General features: G+C 46.6%; 1 protein-coding gene and 1 long non-coding RNA gene across 4 annotated transcripts in view; both read right to left on the reverse strand.

Annotated features, from left to right (window-relative positions):
- The window catches only part of LOC115463549 (RNA exonuclease 1 homolog), a 307,692-nt gene that overhangs the window by 181,867 nt on the left and 102,648 nt on the right, over nt 1-23,177 (reverse strand). For all 3 annotated transcript variants that reach the window (XM_030194179.1, XM_030194180.1, XM_030194178.1), the window contains exon 8: nt 22,841-22,900. In XM_030194179.1, coding sequence (XP_030050039.1) covers nt 22,841-22,900 — 60 coding nt within the window. The remainder of the gene's footprint in view (nt 1-22,840; nt 22,901-23,177) is intronic.
- On the reverse strand, nt 1,595-21,391 carry LOC115463550. Its single transcript, XR_003941036.1, has 3 exons — nt 21,278-21,391; nt 1,913-1,918; nt 1,595-1,606 (listed from the first exon to the last, which is right to left on the reverse strand). It is a non-coding gene; the product is annotated as an uncharacterized LOC115463550 (long non-coding RNA).

A 23,177-nucleotide genomic window follows, 5' to 3' on the forward strand; every position in this document is an offset into this window, starting at 1 on the left:
AAGGGACATTTCAATGGTGTGTCCAGTGTGCGACAGTAGCCAAAAAAGTAAACAGGATGCTAGGAACTATCAGGAAAGGGATGTAAAATAAGACCAAGAATATTATAATGCCTCTGTATCACTGCACGGTGTGATCTCACCTCAAGTATTGCATTTAATTCTGGTCACCCTATCTCAAAGATACAGCGGAATTAGAAATAGTTCAAAGAGTGACCAAAATGATAAAGGCTAAAGAAGTTAGGGCTCTTCAGCTTGGAAAAGAGACAGCTAAGGGGGGATATGACTGAGGTCTATAAAATTCTGAGTGGTGTAGAACTGATAGAAGTGAATCAATTTTTCACTCTTTCAAAAAGTACAAGACCAGGGGACACTATGAAATTACATAGAAATACTTTTAAAACAAATAGAAGGAGGAGGAAGTGACGTCACGGAGTCGAATGGCCGCCTGAGTCCTTAGCTCCGTGCTTCCCTGCTCTTAATTTGCTTTAATAGCGGAACCTTGGTCTTGATCCTGTCTTGGAACGGCTCCTGGAGAACAGCAGTGACTCAGGGAACAAGATGAGTAAAATATCTGCGTCCCAGACGCGTGAGGGAGAGCGGAGCTCGATGAGACAGTCAGCGAAGAACCGATCGAGACACGTGTCACCGGCCCCGGATCACTCATCAGGATCCGAGTCGGCTGTGTCGAGTGCTGGGGTGAGGAGGGCTTCTCCGAAAGCGTCCCTGACTAAAGAACTGGCTAAATGCTTGAAGGAAATCAGGGTAGAGATTGCGGCGTCCAAACAAGAAATTCTTGAACACGTGGACGCCATCAGTATTGACCTCCGCGAACTGGGGGGTAGAGTTGAAACTCTGGAGGAGCGGATGGATGAAAACGCTGAAAGAACGGAGGAAGCGGAGATCCGTTTTGTGCAGCTGAAAGATCAGACAGAGGAACTCCAATATAAAATTGATGACTTGGAAAACCGTGGAAGGCGACAAAATCTCAGATTTCGGGGGGTTCCTGAAAATGGAAAAATGGAAGATGTGCCTGCAATTGTGAAATCCCTGTGCGAGACAATCATGGGAGAATCCATGGAGCCTGCTATTATTTTGTTTGATCGGGCTCATCGGGCGCTTGGTAAGCCTAAAGACAACAGACCCAGAGACATAATTGTAAAGTTTACGTCTTATGCGATTAAAGAAAAGGTATGGCTGAAAGCGCGTCAAACTCCATCTGTGGAATACAAGGAGGAGCGAGTGTACGTGTACCAGGACCTATCATTATTTACCTTGGCGCAGAGGCGTGTGATGAGACCTGCGCTGGAAATCCTGAGGAAGGAGAGGATCCCCTATAGGTGGATTTTCCCCTTTGCGCTGAGCCTTGAGTTTAAGGGAAAGCAACATCGCTTCCGAAAGCTTGCGGAGGTATGGAAGTTTCTGCAGGAGGCAGGTTTGACAACAATGGCGAGCCCCGGGGGAGACCTGGCGCCCTCTACTCGAGAAAAATTGCAGCAGTGGAAGAGAGTCTCCCAGAAAACTAAAAAGCAAGGCCTCAAGACGTGATTTGGACTGAGACTATGTTTGATATCCTTTGGTTCTTGATATATACTACTGGGGTGACAATCTACTCCTTTGAGTATGTGTGTTTCTCTGTTCTTTGTTATTGGAACTTAGTGGAGCCTGTTCTAAAGTGTAAAAGGTTTGAGTCTTGAAGATTGACAGGAGAGACTGGGTGGAAATATTTAAAAAAAAAAAAAAGGGAGCGGGGGGGTACGTTGGATCTCCTGTAGGTCACTTCAGAGGGGATGTTCCCAGTTCGGGCCCAGGGGCCCGGATTGGTGGGGGTTATGTTTTGGAAGGATGTTTGGGAGTTGGGGGGGAGGGAAGGGGGGACGGGGAGATAGGGGGGGGGAAGGGTAAGGGGAATAACTGGGGTCTTACCGATAACTCTGTCAGAAGATTAACTTTGTTGCAACCAACTGAGGAGGCTCTAAAAGGGAGTGTGCACTGTGAACAAGGTAATGGTAATAGGAAATATACTTACATGTAGATATGAGTGCTGATTTGAAAGTAATATCATATAATGTCAGGGGGTTAAACATGCCTCAGAAAAGACAGAGGTTTTACAGAGAATTGCAGAGGCTTAAACCACACGTGGTCCTACTTCAGGAAACACATCTGAGACGTAAATATGAACTACTCCTATCCTGTCCGGGCTTTACAGGGGCGTACTTTGCCTCTGCGGAGAGCTCCAAAAAAAGAGGGGTGGCGATTTTGCTGCATTCTTCTGTGGCGGCGCAGGTTGAACAGGTCAGAAGGGACCCGGGAGGGCGTTACATATTTATACAAATGACAGTGGATCAGGTGGCCTTAACAGTGGCTTCGATCTATGCCCCAAACAGTGGTCAGGCAGAATTCTTTGTGAGGGTCCGGAACACCTTGGCAACATTTGTTAAGGGGTCCCTGATATTGGGAGGGGATTTCAACGCGGTGATGAATAGTAGCCAAGACCGCTCGGGAGTTCCCAGGGCGGACGACAAAGTATCGCAGGCGTTGGCATCCATGGCTGCTTCCCTGGGCACGCTGGACTTGTGGAGACTGACACACAGGACGGATAGGGACTACACGTTTTACTCCCCAGTTCATAAGACACACTCGCGCATTGACTACATTTTCCTGGACGCAAGCCTGGTAGAGAGGGGACCAGAGGCTGGCATTGAAAGTGTGACACTATCAGATCACGCTCCAGTATGGGTTTCCCTCCCTACCATCAGGGCGGAATTGAAGGAAAAGAGATGGGTGTTAAATACTAGCCTACTACAGGAAGGGGAGGTGGTGGATGGGTATAGGACTATGCTCAAGGAGTACCTTGAATTTAACATTGGCAAAGGAACTGGGATGCCCATAGTATGGGATGCTATGAAGGCAGTGTCTAGGGGATATTTCCTACAATTAGCTAGCAGGCGCGCTAAGATACGTAGGGCGCAGAAAGCAGCGTGCTTGGAGAAAATCCATCACCTAGAGGAGCAACATAAGAAAAATAGGTCACCGCAAGCTTGGCAGGAGTTAAAGAGGGAGAGGCTGCTTTTAGATTCTATATACTCAGAGCAACTTAGTCTGATGCAAGCAAAATACAAGGTGGGAACATATGAGTTCGCGAACAAAGCTGGACGTCTCCTTGCCATTAAGCTACGTAGGCAAAAAGTAGATCGTATGATCAAGCAGGTTCGTAATGGAAAGGGAGAGATGCTGGGAAAATCTGAACAAATACGTGAATGTTTTGGGAAATTCTACCAGAAACTATACGCAAAGGAGATTAACCCCACCCCAGAGGAAATTGGGCAATATTTAGAGGGAGGTGACCTTTCCTCTTTAACTAGTCAGCAAAGGGCATTGTTGGATGCACCAGTAACTCCTATAGAAATTCAGAAGGCTATTAGTGGCATGCCCTCTTACAAATCACCTGGGTTGGATGGGCTCCCTAGTGAATTCTATAGGCGGTTTGCGCCCGAACTGGCGCCACTGCTTGCAGATTTGTTTAATCAGGTGGGAGTGGGGGGGACGTTGCCCCCATCTATGATGGAGGCTTGGATTGCAGTCATTCCCAAGCCAGGTAAGGATCCTACTGAATGTGGGTCTTATAGACCAATATCGGTCTTAAATGCTGACGTAAAAATTTTAGCTAAAGTGTTGGCAACTCGCCTGGCGCCTTTGCTTCCGGTCCTGATACATCCAGACCAGGTGGGCTTTGTGTCCCATCGTAAGTCGATGGACAATATTAGACGTACGCTAGACCTTATGTACCTTGCTAAGAAAAATCAAAAGCCACTCTGTCTGCTTAGCCTGGACGCTGAAAAAGCTTTTGACAGGGTCCATTGGTCCTACATGTATCAGGTATTGGAGGTCATGGGATTTGGGATGACTTTTCGGAGCTGGATACAGGCGTTTTATCATGCCCCACGAGCATGTGTACGGGTCAATGACAGTAACTCGGAGTTATTTCCACTCCACAGAGGCACCCGACAGGGTTGCCCTTTATCCCCCCTCTTATTCGCAATGGTCATGGAACCTTTTGCATCTCGGATACGTCTGGACCCGGAGATGTCGGGGGCTTGGGTGGAGGGTAGAATGCACAAAATGGCCCTTTTTGCGGACGATGTTCTGCTGTATGTGACCCGCCCACTCACCACGTTTCCTAGACTCAATTGTATTATAGATGAGTATGCAGCGGTCTCGGGATTCAAGGTGAACATGACAAAGTCCGAAGCTCTAAATGTAACGCTCCCTGAAGAGCTGGTGGGGACATTAAAAGAGTTGCACTCCTTTAAGTGGGCTAATTGTCATATTACTTATTTGGGAGTGAAATTGACCCCCAAACTTTCAGACTTATTCCAGGCTAATTACAAAGACCTGGTTCGAGACATTGCAGTTGACCTGGAGAGATGGGGGGAATTAGGGGTCTCTTGGTTCGGCAGAATTGCCATAATTAAAATGAATATTCTACCGCGCCTGTTATATCTATTTCAGGTGCTGCCTGTGATGATGCCCAGGCGATTTATAGTTTCCATACAGGATCGTATAATGAGGTTCGTCTGGGCGGGTAAGCGACCCAGGCTCTCGCGCGCGCTCCTTTATCAGAGTAGGAGGAGGGGTGGGCTTGGTGTCCCTAATCTTCTCTGGTACTATAGGGCGGCACAGGGAAAAGCTGCGGTCGAATGGTTTCAAGATTACCCAGATAGACAGTGGGTACAGCTTGAGCAGTACTCTATAGGCACAGTACCACTAGCAGCGCTTATGTGGCTTCCGCGGATGTTCCGGGAGGTGGACGAAGAGTCCTGTCCGTCAGTTGGAGTTACATTGCATTACTGGGATAGTTTGTTCCCCAATCGCCAGTGTGTCCTATCGAGGCTATCTCCAATAGCATACAATCCTCTCTTCCTGCCAGGGAAAGTAGAAGGGGTCTTCACTAGGTGGTACAAGGAGGGGATCAAAACCTGGGGTCAAGTATTTGAACAGGGCTCTTTGATATCACTAGAAGAGCTACAGGCAAGGTACCCGGGTTTGCGGGTGGATGCCTTTGGGTACACTCAATTGTCTCATTTCTTTAGAACACAGGCAGTTAGATCAGTCATGCAAAGGGACAATCTACCACTGGAAGATATTTGTGAAAAACTTCAAACTTCCCGAGGATTGATTGGCTGTCTGTATAGAAGTGTGGGTGCCCAGGTCCAGAGCTATAGTCGTCACAGGAAAAGTTGGAACACGGAGCTGGGTGTCAACTTCGGGGAGACGGAATGGGGGAAGATAGAAAGGGCGGTGGCGAAGGTGTCCACTCATGTGCTGTCACAGGAGAATGCAGTGAAGGTCTTGTACCGTTGGTATCTAACCCCTGACAGATTGCAGAAGATTTACCCGTCCTCGTCGGGACTGTGTTGGAGGGGATGTGGGAATCGGGGAACAATGGGCCACGTGTGGTGGAATTGCCTTAAAGCCAGAGCCTACTGGAAAGCGATACATAGTAGAATGCAGACCTGGGTGGGACGCAGAATTCAGTGGGCCCCTGAGATTTTTCTCTTCTCTGTAAGGATGGAGGGCCTAAATTCTTATCAGCAGGACCTGGTGCGTCATGCTGTTGAGGCAGCGAGAGTGGTACTTGCATCTCAATGGAAACAGAGGGGAGTCCCTTCTGTGACAAGGTGGTGCAATAAATTAAGGTATGTGTGCCAGATGGAGCGGCTCCGAGCGGAGCGAACACATCAGATAAGTAAATGGCACTTGACTTGGAACTCTTTTCTTGAAGCTACTAAAAGTGGAATGGAGTAGCAGCAGCAGTGACTGTAAAGAAGTGGGAATTGAGAGCTTCTCTGAGGATTGGTTGGAAGGGGTAATTGGGGGGGGGGGGGGGGGGGGGAAACAAAAAAAAAAACGAAGTTTAAGGAGAAGTAAATCTGGTGGATTTTAGAATTGCAATGTACAAGACTCTGCTGCTTTGTTTGATATTATACTTTTGTACAAATGCACTGTAGTTCTGATTTCAGAGTTCACTGTATTTTCTTATTGTTTAATAAAGACTTCACTTAAATTAAAAAAAAAAACAAATAGAAGGAAATATTTTTTCACCAAGCTCTGGAACTCGTTGCCAGAGGATGTGGTAACAGTGGTTAGTGTATATGGGTTTTAAAAGGTTTGGACAAGTTCTTGGAGGAAAAGTATCATCTTATTGAGATGCACATGGAGGAAGCCAAAGCTTGCCCCGGGATTGGTAGCATGGAATGTTGCTACTCATTAGGTTTCTGCCAAGTGACCTGGATTGACTACTGCTGGAAGCAGGATACTGGGCTAGATGGACTATTTGTCTGACCCAGTATGGCTATTCTTATGTTCTCAAGATCATTTCTTGGTCCTTTCTAACATTTTTGTATGCTATATTGCAAAAAGGTGGTCTGGTAAGGTTTGCCTTTTTGTGAATACCAAAATCTGCAACAGGGAAGCCACCCCTGATGGAGTGAATAAAATAAGGAATAATTCAACAAAGCTTGAAGTATGGTCTAGTATTTGGCAATTAAGTTTTAATGGTAAAAAATAGAGGGTCATGCATTTGGGTTGCAAAATCTCGAGGGAGCAGTGCAGTATAGGAGATGAAGTACTTCTGTGCATATAAAAGAAGGACTTGGTGGCCAAATGAGTAGAAGCTACTAAAATGATCAGTGGTCACCATAAAGCATGTGGAGACAAGCTTAAGAACTCAATATCCTATATAATAATTTGCACCTCCAACGTTCCATGTCTGGCTGCCTGGGTTCGTAACGTCTCCTGACGTCAGCTAGCCTCCAGCGTTTCCATTCACCCTCACCCCTGATGTTAATTTTTGACCTTCGCAGCTGCCTAAGGTTTTTTTTCACTGTTCTTCTCATTTTATCATAGTCTCCTTTTTGAAAGTGAAATGCTAACGTATTGGATTTCCTGTGTGTACTTACTCCAAAGCCGATATCAAACCTGATCATATTATGATCAATGTTATCGTGGCTCCAGCACCATTACCTCCTCCACCAGATCATGCACTCCACTAAGGACTAGGTCTAGAATTTTTCCTTCTCTTGTTGGTTCCCGTACCAGCTGCTCCATAAAGCAGTCCTTGATTTCGTCAAGGAATCTTTATTTGCTGCATTTGTACCCCACATTATCCCACCTATTTGAAGGCTCAATGTGGCTTACATTATATAGCAAAAGATATTCTAACTCTCCCATCTTATTTTTTAGGCTTCTAGCATTTGTATACAAGCACTTCAAATTGTGTTCCTTGGATCTACAAGCTGCTTTGCTTAGAAATTGAAGGGGATAATGTGCATCCTTTATCCTGCTCTCTTATTAAGCACACCTGGCTTACCTTAAGCATTGTTGAAACCTCTCTACTGGGATTCCCTAACTGTTCTGTTTCAATAGTATCCTTCAAGGATACTCCACACTGAACCATGCGCTCCTGGATGACTGTCGACTTACCCCCCCACCCACCACCACCATTCTAGTTTAAAAGCTGCTCTATCTCCTTTTAAAGGTTAGCACCAAGATAGGGAGTTAGGGGGACTAGGATTTAATTATTCTCTCTCAGAGAGAGCTCGTTTACTCAGTGCAACAAGGAACTCAAGCTATATTTACCTCCCTAGCATGCCCTGTTACATTTACACAGCAATATCAGGAGTAATTGAAATAACCCATTACTACTTTGTTGCCCGGTTTGTTAGCCTCCCTAATTTTCTGATGTCACTTTCTACATCCATCTGTTCATCCTGGCCAGGTGGACGGTAGTACACTCCTATCATTAACCTTTTCCCCTTTACACATGGAATTTCAGTCCATAGGGATTCCAGGATGTGTTTTGTTTCGTGTAGAATTTTCAATCTATTTGATTCAAGGCCCTCCTTAACATACAATGCTACCCCCTCCACAAATTCGATACACTTTCAATACAATATAATTTGTACCCCAGTATGACAGTGTCCCACTGGTTATCCTCCTTCCACCAGGTCTCAGAGATGCGTATTATATCTAATTTTTCATTTACTGCAATATATTCTAACTCTCCCATTTTATTTCTTAGGCTTCTGGCATTTGCATATAGACATTCAAACTATATTTGTTGTTCATATTTACATTTTGCTCAGTAGTTACAGCGCTGCATAACCCTAGTAGCGCTTTAGAAATGTTAAGTAGTAGTAGTAGTTGACAGTGTTAATTTGTAATCATTTGCCTGATTTTTCTTTAAGGACACCCGATCTATTACGGTCTCTTTTGCAACCTTGCTGTCAGGATATCCTACCTTCCCTGTTTTAGTGGTATCTTTGAAAGATACCTTGTTCCGAACCATGCATTTCTGGATGACTGTCGGCTTTCCCCCGGGTTGTAGTTTAAAAGCTGCTCGCTCTCCTTTTTAAATGTTGATGCTAGAAGCCTGGTCCCACCCTGGTTAAGGTGGAGCCCATCCTTCCGGAATGGCCAAATTTGCTGAAGTCATACTTAGAAAACACAACTTTTTACCCATCTAATTTTAGTGATTTGTGGAAGGTAGAAATTATAACTCACAAATTATTATGCATCTGTATTAGTTATAGGATCAAAGGAAGCTGAAGAACTTCATTTTTATCCCACTTTCAAGAATGGTTATGTTTTAGGAGAGGTTCTGACTTAACCAATCATACCTCAAGAATTATTTTGGTTTAACAATTCATTATATACTTTCACACATATTTGCATGCAATCACCTCTGATGTTACTTGACATGGAACATTTTTCACTTGCATGAGCATACAATGTGACTGTCACAAATGCCCAATTCCAAGTATATTATTCAGGTAACTGTCCTTGTATAGTACAGACTACAGAACCAGTAACTATTTTATGATCAGACAAGGCAAATTATTTTCATGTCCCAGTGCCTCTTACATATTAATGGAACATCAGAAATTGAAGGAATATGATGTCCAATTACATATTCTATTTGGTCATCTGAAATTAGTACCGAGATACCAGACTTAATTTCTTAACATTCACTTCAAATTTCACAACTAGTATTAAAGAGGCACTAACATGTTTACAGATATCCAAAGCACAATTTAACATCACAATGCATATTATGGAAAACACAGTACATGAAATCATAGATCACATAAAGAAAGCAGTACAATTGTTTTGGTGGGAATTTTTGTTTTTTCACCAACAGCACACCATTTTCTGAATGTACTTTTGACATCCAGCGATTTTCTTGTGTGTTATACAAGTAATAGTCTTCATAATTATTTTCATACTACTCATAGTGATAAAATGTATGTCAGACTGAACAAGCAAATAAATGGAATGCAAATTCAGATACACTGTTAAGATGTGGAAAAGAGGTTTACCACAGAAGCAGCAGAAGAAAATGTGACTAAAAATAAGAGCCTTGTTAGAAACCCCTAATATATTGACAGTTAATACAAAGAAAATTATATATATATATATATATATATATATATACACACACACACACATATACACACACAAACATGCACCCATATAAACTATCCTATATAATAATTCTCACCTCCAATGTTCTACCTTGCTGCCTGTGTCCGTGCCTTTCTTCAGAGTTGGTCTGCTAGGCTCCATAGATCAGGCTGACGTCACACGCAAAATAGCAGCATGAGGCCACGCCCCTGCTGCCCTCGCCTCCACGCCCCCCCCAAGGTCGCCGCCGCTCCCCCCCTCCACCCCCCCTGAGGTCACCACCGCTCCCCCCATCTCTCCTTTTTTTTCAACCTCCTTGGGCGGAGGCGTGCATGCTTGCATGATAGCAGCACGAAGCCACACCCCTGCCGCCACGCCCCCCCAAGGTCGCCGCCACACGAGGCCATGCCCCTGCCGCCACGCCCCCCAAGGTCGCCGCGGCTCCCCCCTCCACCCCCCCCAGGTCGCCACCGCTCCCCCCCCATGAGGTCATCGCAGCCACTGCTCCCCCCCCCCCACAGGTCCACCCACCAAACACAGACCTGCCAAGTTTCCCGCAAAACACGCAGCGCCAGCTCCCATTTCCGGCCACTGCTGCTTCTCCTGTTGAGCAGCAGCGGCCGTTACAAAAACAAAAACAGCTGCTTTTAAAAAGCAAGTGCAGCACCGCAGGCAGCCATTCGCTGGCGGCTCTGCAGCCGCTCCTCTCGCCTCTCACGTCATTGTCCCTGGAGCAGATCCCGGAGGAGCACAGTGACGTGAAAGGCGAGAGGAACAGCTGCAGAGCCGACAGCCAATGCCTTCTCCACCACTGCCAACTCCAGGCTCCGCCCATTCTGCCTCGCCTGCCTCGCCTCGCCTCACAACCTTCCTGAGCCCCTACGTCAAGCCCCCTCCCTGCCCATCTTCAAGTCTCTGCTTAAAACCTACCTCTTCAATGCTGCCTTCGGCACCTAACTCTTACCTTCAGGATATCTGGACTGCCCCAAATTGACTGCCCCCATCGTATCGTCTACTCACTTGTCCTTTAGATTGTAAGCTCTTTGAGCAGGGCCTGTCCTTTTATGTTAAATTGTACAGCGCTGCGTAACCCTAGCAGCGCTATAGAAATGTTAAGTAGTAGTAGTAGTAGTAGTAAAAGCATTTTTGGTGCTTTAAATAGCTCTTTTTGTTTTTGTACCGGCTGCTGCTCAACAGGAGAAGCAGCAGTGGCCGGAAATGGGAGCTGGCGCCGCGTGTTTCATGGGAGACTTGGCAGGTCTGTGTTGGGTGGGCGGGCCTGGATGGAAAGAAGGGGATAGCGAGAGAGATACGGGATGGAAGTATGGGGAGAGAAAGAGGGAAAACAGATGGAAGGATGGGGAGAGAAAGACACGATGGAAGGATGGGGAGAGAAAGGGGGAGATGGATGAATGGATGCAGAGAGAAAGGGGAGAGACTGGAAGGATGTGGAGAGAGAAGGGACACTGAACAGAAAAAAGGGTAGAGAGATAGAGAAAAAAGGGTAGAGAGATAGAGAGACACTGGATAGAAGGAGGGGGAGAGAGACATTAGATGGAAGGATCAGGAGAGAGGGTAGATTGGTGGAAGGATGGGAAGACGCTGGATGGAAGGGTACGGAAAAAAAAAAAAAAGGAGACAGTGGATGGAAGGATGCAGAAAGAGGGGAGGGGTCCTGAGACCAGAGGGGGAGAGGGAGTGGGGAGGGCATCATCTCTGTCACACACACACTCTCTCTCTCTGTCTCTCTCACAGTGTCTTTCTCTCTCTCACACACTGTATCACATTCACTATCAAACACACTCTCTCAGACACACTCACTTTCTCTCACACACTCTCTCAAACACACACTCCGAGGAAAACCTTGCTAGTACCCGTTTCATTTGTGTCAGAAATGGGCCTTTTTTACTAGTAAATAAATAAGATGTTAAAATACTAATGTATGTGCACTCATTATGTTATGGTAGACACATATAGATCTTAGACAAGCATATAGCGAATGCTACATACAGTGGTGGAAGTAAGTATTTGATCCCTTGCTGATTTTGTAAGTTTGCCCACTGACAAAGACATGAGCAGCCCATAATTGAAGGGTAGGTTATTGGTAACAGTGAGAGATAGCACATCACAAATTAAATCCGGAAAATCACATTGTGGAAAGTATATGAATTTATTTGCATTCTGCAGAGGGAAATAAGTATTTAATCCCTCTGGCAAACAAGACCTAATACTTGGTGGCAAAACCCTTGTTAGCAAGCACAGTGGTCAGACGTCTTCTGTAGTTGATGATGAGGTTTGCACACATGTCAGGAGGAATTTTGGTCCACTCCTCTTTGCAGATCATCTCTAAATCATTAAGAGTTCTGGGCTGTCGCTTGGCAACTCGCAGCTTCAGCTCCCTCCATAAGTTTTCAATGGGATTAAGGTCTGGTGACTGGCTAGGCCACTCCATGACCCTAATGTGCTTCTTCCTGAGCCACTCCTTTGTTGCCTTGGCTGTATGTTTTGGGTCATTGTCGTGCTGGAAGACCCAGCCACGACCCATTTTTAAGGCCCTGGCGGAGGGAAGGAGGTTGTCACTCAGAATTGTACGGTACATGGCCCCATCCATTCTCCCATTGATGCGGTGAAGTAGTCCTGTGCCCTTAGCAGAGAAACACCCCCAAAACATAACATTTCCACCTCCATGCTTGACAGTGGGGACGGTGTTCTTTGGGTCATAGGCAGCATTTCTCTTCCTCCAAACACGGCGAGTTGAGTTCATGCCAAAGAGCTCAATTTTGGTCTCATCTGACCACAGCACCTTCTCCCAATCACTCTCGGCATCATCCAGGTGTTCACTGGCAAACTTCAGACGGGCCGTCACATGTGCCTTCCGGAGCAGGGGGACCTTGCGGGCACTGCAGGATTGCAATCCGTTATGTCGTAATGTGTTACCAATGGTTTTCGTGGTGACAGTGGTCCCAGCTGCCTTGAGATCATTGACAAGTTCCCCCCTTGTAGTTGTAGGCTGATTTCTAACCTTCCTCATGATCAAGGATACCCCACGAGGTGAGATTTTGCGTGGAGCCCCAGATCTTTGTCGATTGACAGTCATTTTGTACTTCTTCCATTTTCTTACTATGGCACCAACAGTTGTCTCCTTCTCGCCCAGCGTCTTACTGATGGTTTTGTAGCCCATTCCAGCCTTGTGCAGGTGTATGATCTTGTCCCTGACATCCTTAGACAGCTCCTTGCTCTTGGCCATTTTGTAGAGGTTAGAGTCTGACTGATTCACTGAGTCTGTGGACAGGTGTCTTTCATACAGGTGACCATTGCCGACAGCTGTCTGTCATGCAGGTAACGAGTTGATTTGGAGCATCTACCTGGTCTGTAGGGGCCAGATCTCTTACTGGTTGGTGGGGGATCAAATACTTATTTCCCTCTGCAGAATGCAAATAAATTCATATACTTTCCACAATGTGATTTTCCAGATTTAATTTGTGATGTGCTATCTCTCACTGTTACCAATAACCTACCCTTCAATTATGGGCTGCTCATGTCTTTGTCAGTGGGCAAACTTACAAAATCAGCAAGGGATCAAATACTTATTTCCACCACTGTACCTGTAGAAGGTATTCTCCGAGGACAGCAGGCTGATTGTTCTCACTGATGGGTGACGTCCACGGCAGCCCCTCCAATCGGAAACTTCACTAGCAAAGTCCTTTGCTAGTCCTCGCGCGCCCGCGCGCACCGCGCATGCGCGGCCGTCTTCCCGCCCGAAACCGGCTCGAGCCGGCCAGTCCAGTATGTAGCAAGACAATACACTTCAAGGGAAGACACAACTCCAACGGGGAGGCGGGCGGGTTTGTGAGAACAATCAGCCTGCTGTCCTCGGAGAATACCTTCTACAGGTATGTAGCATTCGTTTTCTCCGAGGACAAGCAGGCTGCTTGTTCTCACTGATGGGGTATCCCTAGCCCCCAGGCTCACTCAAAACAATAACCATGGTCAATTGGGCCTTGCAACGGCGAGGACATAACTGAAATTGACCTAAAAAATTTACCAACTAACTGAGAGTGCAGCCTGGAACAGAACAAACAGGGCCCTCGGGGGGTGGAGTTGGATCCTAAAGCCCAAACAGGTTCTGAAGAACTGACTGCCCGAACCGACTGTCGCGTCGGGTATCCTGCTGCAGGCAGTAATGAGATGTGAATGTGTGGACGGATGACCACGTCGCAGCTTTGCAAATTTCTTCAATAGAGGCTGACTTCAAGTGGGCTACCGACGCAGCCATGGCTCTAACATTATGAGCCGTGACATGACCCTCAAGAGCCAGCCCCGCCTGGGCGTACGTGAAGGAAATGCAATCTGCTAGCCAATTGGATATGGTGCGTTTCCCTACAGCCACTCCCCTCCTATTGGGATCAAAAGAAACAAACAATTGGGCGGACTGTCTGTGGGGCTGTGTCCGCTCCAGGTAGAAGGCCAATGCTCTCTTGCAGTCCAATGTGTGCAGCTGACGTTCAGCAGGGCAGGAATGAGGACGGGGAAAGAATGTTGGCAAGACAACTGACTGGTTCAGATGGAACTCCGACACAACCTTTGGCAAGAACTTAGGGTGAGTGCGGAGGACTACTCTGTTATGATGAAATTTGGTGTAAGGGGCCTGGGCTACCAGGGCCTGAAGCTCACTGACTCTACGAGCTGAAGTAACTGCCACCAAGAAAATGACCTTCCAGGTCAAGTACTTCAGATGGCAGGAATTCAGTGGCTCAAAAGGAGGTTTCATCAGCTGGGTGAGAACGACATTGAGATCCCATGACACTGTAGGAGGCTTGACAGGGGGCTTTGACAAAAGCAAACCTCTCATGAAGCGAACAACTAAAGGCTGTCTGAGATCGGCTTACCTTCCACATGGTAATGGTATGCACTGATTGCGCTAAGGTGAACTCTTACAGAGTTGGTCTTGAGACCAGACTCAGACAAGTGCAGAAGGTATTCAAGCAGGGTCTGTGTAGGACAAGAGCGAGGAGCTAGGGCCTTGCTGTCACACCAGACGGCAAACCTCCTCCACAGAAAGAAGTAACTCCTCTTATTGGAATCTTTCCTGGAAGCAAGCAAGACGCGGGAGACACCCTCTGACAGACCCAAAGAGGCAAAGTCTACGCTCCCAACATCCAGGCCGTGAGAGCCAGGGACCGGAGGCTGGGATGCAGAAGAGCCCCTTCGTCCTGCGTGATGAGGGTTGGAAAACACTCCAATCTCCACGGTTCTTCGGAGGATAACTCCAGAAGAAGAGGGAACCAGATCTGACGCGGCCAAAAAGGAGCAATCAGAATCATGGTGCCTCGGTCTTGCTTGAGTTTCAACAAAGTCTTCCCCACCAGAGGAATGGGAGGATAAGCATACAGCAGGCCCTCCCCCCAATCCAGGAGGAAGGCATCCGATGCCAGTCTGCCGGGGGCCTGAAGCCTGGAACAGAACTGAGGGACTTTGTGGTTCACTCGAGATGCGAAGAGATCCACCAAGGGGGTGCCCCACGCTTGGAAGATCTGGCGCACCACTCTGGAGTTGAGCGACCACTCGTGAGGTTGCATAATCCGGCTCAGTCTGTCGGCCAGACTGTTGTTTACGCCTGCCAGATATGTGGCTTGGAGCACCATGCCGAGACGGCGAGCCCAGAGCCACATGCTGACGGCTTCCTGACACAGGGGGCGAGATCCGGTGCCCCCCTGCTTGTTGACATAGTACATGGCAACCTGGTTGTCTGTCTGAATTTGGATAATTTGATGGGACAGCCGATCTCTGAAAGCCTTCAGAGCGTTCCAGATCGCTCGCAACTCCAGGAGATTGATCTGTAGACCGCGTTCCTGGAGGGACCAGCTTCCTTGGGTGTGAAGCCCATCGACATGAGCTCCCCATCCCAGGAGAGACGCATCCGTTGTCAGCACTTTTTGTGGCTGAGGAATTTGGAAAGGACGTCCCAGAGTCAAATTGGACCAGATTGTCCACCAATACAGGGATTCGAGAAAACTCGTGGACAGGTGGATCACGTCTTCTAGACCCCCAGCAGCCTGATACCACTGGGAGGCTAGGGTCCATTGAGCAGATCTCATGTGAAGACGGGCCATGGGAGTCACATGAACTGTGGAGGCCATGTGGCCCAGCAATCTCAACATCTGCCGAGCTGTGATCTGCTGGGACGCTCGCACCCGCGAGACGAGGGACAATAAGTTGTTGGCCCTCGTCTCTGGGAGATAGGTGCGAGCCGTCCGAGAGTCCAGCAGAGCTCCTATGAATTCGAGTTTCTGCACTGGGAGAAGATGGGACTTTGGATAATTTATCACAAACCCCAGTAGCTCCAGGAGGCGAATAGTCATCTGCATGGACTGCAGGGCTCCTGAGGGGTAGGGTGCAACAGCTCTCCCAGAATCTCTGGGAGAACGGCCCGGAGGCTCTCGTTCAGAGCGGCTGCAGAGAAAGGCAAAGAGGTCGATGCAGGCGTCGACGTCAGAACCTGTTCCGGGCAAGGAGGCTGTTCCGGGCTGTCCAGAGTGGAGCGCATCGACACCTCTTGAACAGAGGGTGAGCGGTCCTCTCGGTGCCGATGCCTGCTGGGTGCCGACTCCCTCGGCGACCCAGAGCTCTCGGTGCCGACGCGGGGAGGCGACCGGTGTCGATGCTTCTTCGATTTCTTCCGAAGCATGTCACCGGAGCTCCCCGGCACCGACGAGGAGGACGTAGAATCCAGCCGTCGCTTCCTCGGGGCCGAGGCTGAAGGAGGTCGGTCTCGGGGGGGCTGTACCGCAGGAGCCCTCAGGGTAGGAGGAGACCCACCCGAAGGCTCACCGCCACCAGCAGGGGAATGGACAGCCCTCACCTGCACTCCTGACGATGCACCACCGTCCGACAACATCAGCAGACGAGGTCCCGGTACCACCGACGTCGATGCAGCTATCCGATGTCTCGGCGCCGATGCAGAGGCCCGATGCCTCGATGCACTCGATGCAGGGGCGGCTGAGGAAGATGGTCTGGACGCTGACGACGTCGATGCACTCGAAGATCCCGGTGCCGATGCCGACGAAGAGCCCGAGAACAACACGTTCCACTGGGCTAGTCTCGCTACCTGAGTCCGCCTTTGAAGCAGGGAACACAGACTACAGTTCTGAGGGCGGTGCTCGGCCCCCAGACACTGAAGACACGACGAGTGTCGATCAGTGAGCGAGATAACCCGGGCGCACTGGGTGCACTTCTTGAAGCCGCTGGAAGGTTTCGATGTCATGGGCGGAAAAATCGTGCCGGCGAAATCAAAGTCCGAAATGACGGAAAAAGAGCACCAAAAAATTTGTAAGGGAGAAAATCTCGACCGAGGCCGAAAAGAGGCCTACCCCGACGACGAAAGAAATCTTATCGGTGCAAAAGCTGGAAGTACGGGGAGGATTAACACGAAACCTGGGGGGGGGGGGTTTCCGGAGCACTTCCCGACACTTGAAAGACTTTTCCGAAGAAAAAACACGTCAAAATAAATTTGGACGCGCGAGGTCGACTTTCCGGGGCTCGACACGGCGAAAACACGACCGTACCGAGTGCGGACAAAAGAAGACTGGCCGGCTCGAGCCGGTTTCGGGCGGGAAGACGGCCGCGCATGCGCGGTGCGCGCGAGGACTAGCAAAGGACTTTGCTAGTGAAGTTTCCGATTGGAGGGGCTGCCGTGGACGTCACCCATCAGTGAGAACAAGCAGCCTGCTTGTCCTCGGAGAAACTTAGGTATATAGGTATATATTAGGTTACATTAGCATCTTAGTACAATATTAGGCATATTTTCAAAGCACTTAGCCTTCCAAAGTTCCATAGGTTTCTATGTAACTTTGGAAGGCTAAGTGCTTTGAAAATATGTCTCTTTGTAAGTTAGAACATATGCACATTTTGGTAAAGAATTGCTCAAACCATTCGAGTACTGCCCCATTTACTCCGATCTTGTCAAGAGACCTAACCACATTAGAAAACCGGGCCACTGAATTCAAGCTGAAACTCAGAGACAAGACCCAATTTCTGGCAGTTAACAGTACCCCACAAAAAACCATTCCCAACATAACCATAAATGGGACAACCTACCCCCTCGCAAACAACCTAAAACTCCTGGGAGTGATCATCAAATCAAACACTGACATTCGAACCCTAAGTCACAAAAGTAGTAACAAACTCATTCCACACAATGTGGAAGCCAAGGAGAATTAGAAACAACTTCCCCACAAAAGTATTCCGACTCATTGTACAATCTACAGTACTTCCACAAAGACTACTGCAATGCGATCTACTACGGCAGCAAAGAGCATGTCACTAAGACTACACGGCTCAAAACACAGCAGCCAGACTCATCTTGAGAAAGCCATGATATGAAAGGACTACCCCTCTGCTACAAGCTCTCTACTGGCTCCAAATCAAACCCCACATAACTTTCAAACTCTGTACCATGGTCTGGCTCATACTACACAGTGAAGTGCCTGCATACTTATCATAAATTACTAAAACCAAGACTGAATATGCCGAAATATAAATAAGGCTACCAGCATTTAAATATATCTAGTTTTTTCTTTTTTCTTACTTATACTACAGCGTGCCCTCAGCAAAAAAAAAAAAACACTGTTTAAGGCAATATATTTTCATTGCCAAGTGGTCTAGCACTTCTTTCATCGGGTCACTCTTATTTTTTGTGTGCTATAGCCTATAATATAGTGCTTAATCAAAATAACTCAAAACGTGAACTTATCTCTTAACGTTCTCTCCAAAGTGCGCTGTGTTGCTTGACTTGCTGCTTCACTCTTGTCCACCACTATCTCTAACTGAATTTTGCTTCACCTGGAAACGCCCGACTCCGCGGGTTTCAACGAGTCTCATCAGGGACTTGGTTTAAAGCCGAACCAATACTCAACGTGAAGCCTTCATTACTTTCTCGAATTAAATGCGGCATCCATTCACACTCCTCCAGCTGTTTAAAAGGCACCCATCTATCATTTGAACCGGAAACAGTTCTTATGACGTCACTGCAAAATAACGAGGGTTAATAATAGGAAGTACTAATGCAATATTCCATGAAAGTACTTATAATGGCATCTACTGGGTCTTAATCACATGCACTCAATAAGACTTTAATGAGGGCCATCTGTTGATAAATGTTTTGAGTTATTTTGACCCGAAAGAAGTGCTAGACCACTTGGCATTGAAAATATATTGCCTTAAACATTGGTAGCCTTACTTATATTTCAGCATATTCAGTCTTGGTTTTAGTAGTTTATGTTACCATTGATTTTCCAAAGACTGTGGGATTTAATTGGTGCATACTTATCAGACATGATCATCCTACCTCTTAAGAACACACTGAAGGAAGTGAGGAATTATCTGACCCTGCATTACCCTAGATGTCACAAGCTCATCTACAAGACCTTCCCCTACCAAAGCTCCAAGCTGTGGAATGCCCTTCCCCAAGTCACTAAGGTCCATTACAACCAACACTAACTTTTGGAATCACCTCAAGACCTACCTGCCAGGCCTTTTACCATTCTTCTGGATTTTGGAGAGCTCTTCTCATGGTTTATACTCTCTCTGGGGTATCTTGATTATCGTCCGCAAAAAGACAAACTTTTCCTTCTAACCCTTCATCAATGTCTCTCACAAATATATTAACAGAATTGGCCCCAGTACCAACCCCTGAAGCACGCTACTACTCACCTTCCTTCAGGGCTGCCAAGAAGGGGGGGGGAGAGTAAGACAGGAGTAGAAAGATTCCCCAGGCCTGGCCTCAGCAATCAAAAAAAAATAAATAAATAAGACTGCTCTGCCAGCCACAGGCCCTTCCTCCTGCCACGTGCTGCCTATGCGGAAGCAGGAAGTTACTTCACAAAAGGCAGGATGTGAAAAGGAAGGAGGACCTGTAGCGGGCAGAGCGCTCATCTCTTGTTTACTGCAGCGGGAGTAGGGAAGCAGCAGCAATGGGGCCCTAAAGATTGTCTGCCCCCGGCCCAGCTTTGTCTCTTGGTGGCCCTGCCTTCCTTTTTTCCAAGCAGATTCCATTTACCACCACCCACTATCACCTGTCAATCAACCAGTTTCCAAACCAGTTCACCACTTTGGATCCTAAGTTCAGCCCTCTCAGCTTATTCATGAGTCTTCTGTGAGGAAGAATATCAAAGGCTTTGCTGAAATCCAATTAGACTACATGTAGCGCATGTCGTTTATCCAGTTCTTTGCTCACTCAGTCAAAGAAAATCAGATTCGTTTGGAAGGATTTTCCTTTGGTAAAACCATGTTGCCTTGGATCCTGCAACCCATTGACTTCTAGAAAGTTAACTATCTTCCTTCAGCAGTGACTCCAATTTTACTACCACCGATGTGAGGCATTCCGGCCTATAGTTTTCTACTTCTACCCTGTCCCCGCTTTTGTGAACAGAGACCATATCAGCTCGTCTCCAATCCCACGGAACCTCTCCTGTCTCTAAAGATTTATTAAGTAAATCCTTAAGAGGTCCTACCACAACTTCTGAGCTCTCTCAGTATCCTGGGATGTATCCCATCTGGCCCCATAGCTTTGCCCATTTTCAAGCTGTTTATAAATGCTTTCTTCTGTGAACGGCGATATACCTACACCAGTCCCCAATGTACACTCGGTAGCTGACTAAGATCCTTCTCCAGGATTTTCTCCCACAAACTCAGAAGTATTTTGTTTAGCACGTTCGGTTTATCCTTATCACTCTCCACATTGCCATTCTTAGCATCTTTCAGTTTTACAATTCCATTCCTAGCTTTTCTCCTTTCCCCAATATATCTGAAAAAGGTCGTCACCTCTTTACATCTTTAGCTTATTTTTTCTTCTCCCTGCATTTTCACTCGCCACATTTCCCTCTTCGCTTCTTTGAGTTTAATCCGGAAATCTCTTTTCAGTGATCCTCTTGCTGCGTTCTTCTATATTTCTTGAATGAAGCCTTTTATGCTCTTATTTTTTCAGCCACTTTTTTTGGAAAACCATATAGGCTTCCTCTTTCTCTTGTTTTTGTTTACTTTCCTTGTATAAAGATCTGTTCCCATATTTATAGCAGCATATCCACCAGATAGCCAAGACCTGTCGCTTCTTCCTCTATAACATTAGCAAAATTCACCCTTTCCTCTCTGAGCATACCACCCGAACTCTTGTCCACTCTCTCATTACCTCTCGCCTTGACTACTGCAACCTACTCCTCACTGGCCTCCCACTTAGCCATCTATCCCCCCTTCAGTCCGTTCATAACTCAGCTGCACGTCTTATCTTCCGCCTTAACCGATATACTCATATCACCCCTCTCCTCAAGTCACTTCACTGGCTTCCGATCAGGTACCGCATACAGTTCAAGCTTCTCCTACTAACCTACAAATGCACTTGGTCTGCAGCCCCTCCTTACCTCTCTACCCTCATCTCTCCTTACGTTCCTACCCGTAACCTCCGCTCTCAAGGCAAATCCCTCCTCTCAGTACCCTTCTCCACCACCGCCAACTCCAGGCTCCGCCCTTTCTGCCCTGCCTCACCCCATGCTTGGTATAAACTCCCTGAGCCCATACGCCAGGCCCCCTCCCTGCCCATCTTCAAATCCTTGCTCAAAGCCCACCTCTTCAATGTCGCCTTCGGCACCGAACCACACCACCTCTATTCAGGAAATCTTGACTGCCCCAACTTGACATTTCGTCCTTTAGATTGTAAGCTCCTTCGAGCAGGGACCGTCCTTCTTTGTTAAACTGTACAGCGCAGCGTAACCCTAGTAGCGCTCTAGAAATGTTAAGTAGTAGTAGTACTTTCAGCTTGGACCTGTATAATTATGTTACAGACAGAGACCCCCCACTGGAATTGTGGCGGGCCCAGTCATAGAGCTCAGGCCATTACAGACCTTGGCTGAGTCAGAAATCTGATGGCTGACATAACTGGGAGCTTACTGGAAAAGTATGGCCTAGTTTGTAGCCCGGATTGAGGCCTAAATAAGCTAAATTAGGAAAAGTTGGGTCAATAGATATGGAAACAAAATGGAGGATTTCAGCACAAAATGGAAGCCCGTATCTGTTACAAAGTGGAATTTTCTCTAATGTAAGTTAGAAAAACAAGTTGAGAAATGAGACTTTCCTGTGAGCAGGATTGTGGTCAGCCATGGTGTGAGAAAGGAAAGGTGTAGCTGGATGCAGGGTCTTGCTTAAGATTTGTGGTCAAGCGAGCTAAAGAAAACCATGTTAGCAAGATAGAAGCTACTCATTAGCATGAGCCAATCAGTGACAACCATGACATTAGCATAGATCCAATCAGGTATATCTATTGTCATATTATCCATATCCTGAGGGCACCTATAAAAATCAGGGTATTTCCTGGTTTAAGTTAGGGAGAGAAAAGGGTTGCCTCTCTCTCTCTCCAAGGGAAACCAATGTGTCCAGCAGAATTGACAAATTACCTAATTGCTTTCCCTTGTAAAACCTCTAATTGGTAAGAGAAATTATAAAAGATTAGGAACTAATTAACACCTGTTTGCAGCTGGATTATTATATTCCTATAACTAATTGATTGTACGTGCCTGTTGTCAATCACTTATTTGACTTGTACCTTGGCAAATAAACTCCTCATTCCAAATGATGATTTGTGGGCTTCACTTAATGATGAAAGGCTGTAAGTATAAATGCTTTTGCTGTATCAGGCTGTCTTTCACTGCATTGTATAACCTGTGACATAAATCCAGTTTGTCATAAGGCTGGTATCTTTTCCTTAGACCTAACATCTCTCTTAGTGGCAATTCCTTTTAGAACTTCACAACTCCTTGATTACCCCAGTACTAGTGCTATTTAGAGATGGAGTCAGATTAAGGTCACTCCAGCCTTCTTGGGGGGCTCTGGACCCCTAAATTCACAACAGACCACTGCACTTCCACTTCTCCTATGTCTACCCTTGCTGTTAGCTCCTTATTCAGGTATTACCGTTTCACCAAAATCAGCATCTCGGATGAGTCATGTACACCAATTCGTTCACAGAAATGTTTTGAAAAGTTTTCATAAATTTGAGGGATGTTTTTCTAACCTTTGACATTGCTTTAAAGCTCAGTGCTCACTTTACTTCTAATTAGTCCTTTGAGGTCTTTTCTTCCATCCAAAAGAGGATTTGCACAAAAATGTATAGTGTATTCTATTAGAGTACTATCATTTTATATTGGGATCTGAGTTTTCTATTGCTTGTTTCCTTACAGTCCAAAATTTATTAAGGCTAGCACACAAATTATTTGGAGGGACACACACATATTGCATAAGTCTTATTTTCAGAAAGCAGGTTAAAAAAAGCTCTATGTATATTCTTTTGCTTTATAAAGTTCATCTCTGAAAAAATATATTTTTTTATTACCTTTTTCTTCCTGTTTTCTGGATCTAGTAGTATTGTTGTCTTTGCCAGCAAGCTGTAGATCTAAATTAGAGAAAAATAACAACACAAATCTTTCAGATTCCATGTAGCCCAGTATCCCATTTAAGTGGCCAACTCAAGTCACAAATACATGGCAGGATCCCAACAAGTAGCAAGATTCTAAGTCACTTATTCCCCACCCCCACCCCCGGGAAAAGCAGTGACTTTCCCCACTGTCTACCATAACAATTTAGGAACTTTTATTCCATGAATTTGTCTACACCTTTGTTAAACCCCAACTATACTGCTTTTATCACATTCCCAAGCAACATGTTTCAGT

Source organism: Microcaecilia unicolor, chromosome 2 (assembly GCF_901765095.1).
Source record: "Microcaecilia unicolor chromosome 2, aMicUni1.1, whole genome shotgun sequence".
In the NCBI taxonomy this organism is placed as follows: domain Eukaryota; kingdom Metazoa; phylum Chordata; class Amphibia; order Gymnophiona; family Siphonopidae; genus Microcaecilia; species Microcaecilia unicolor.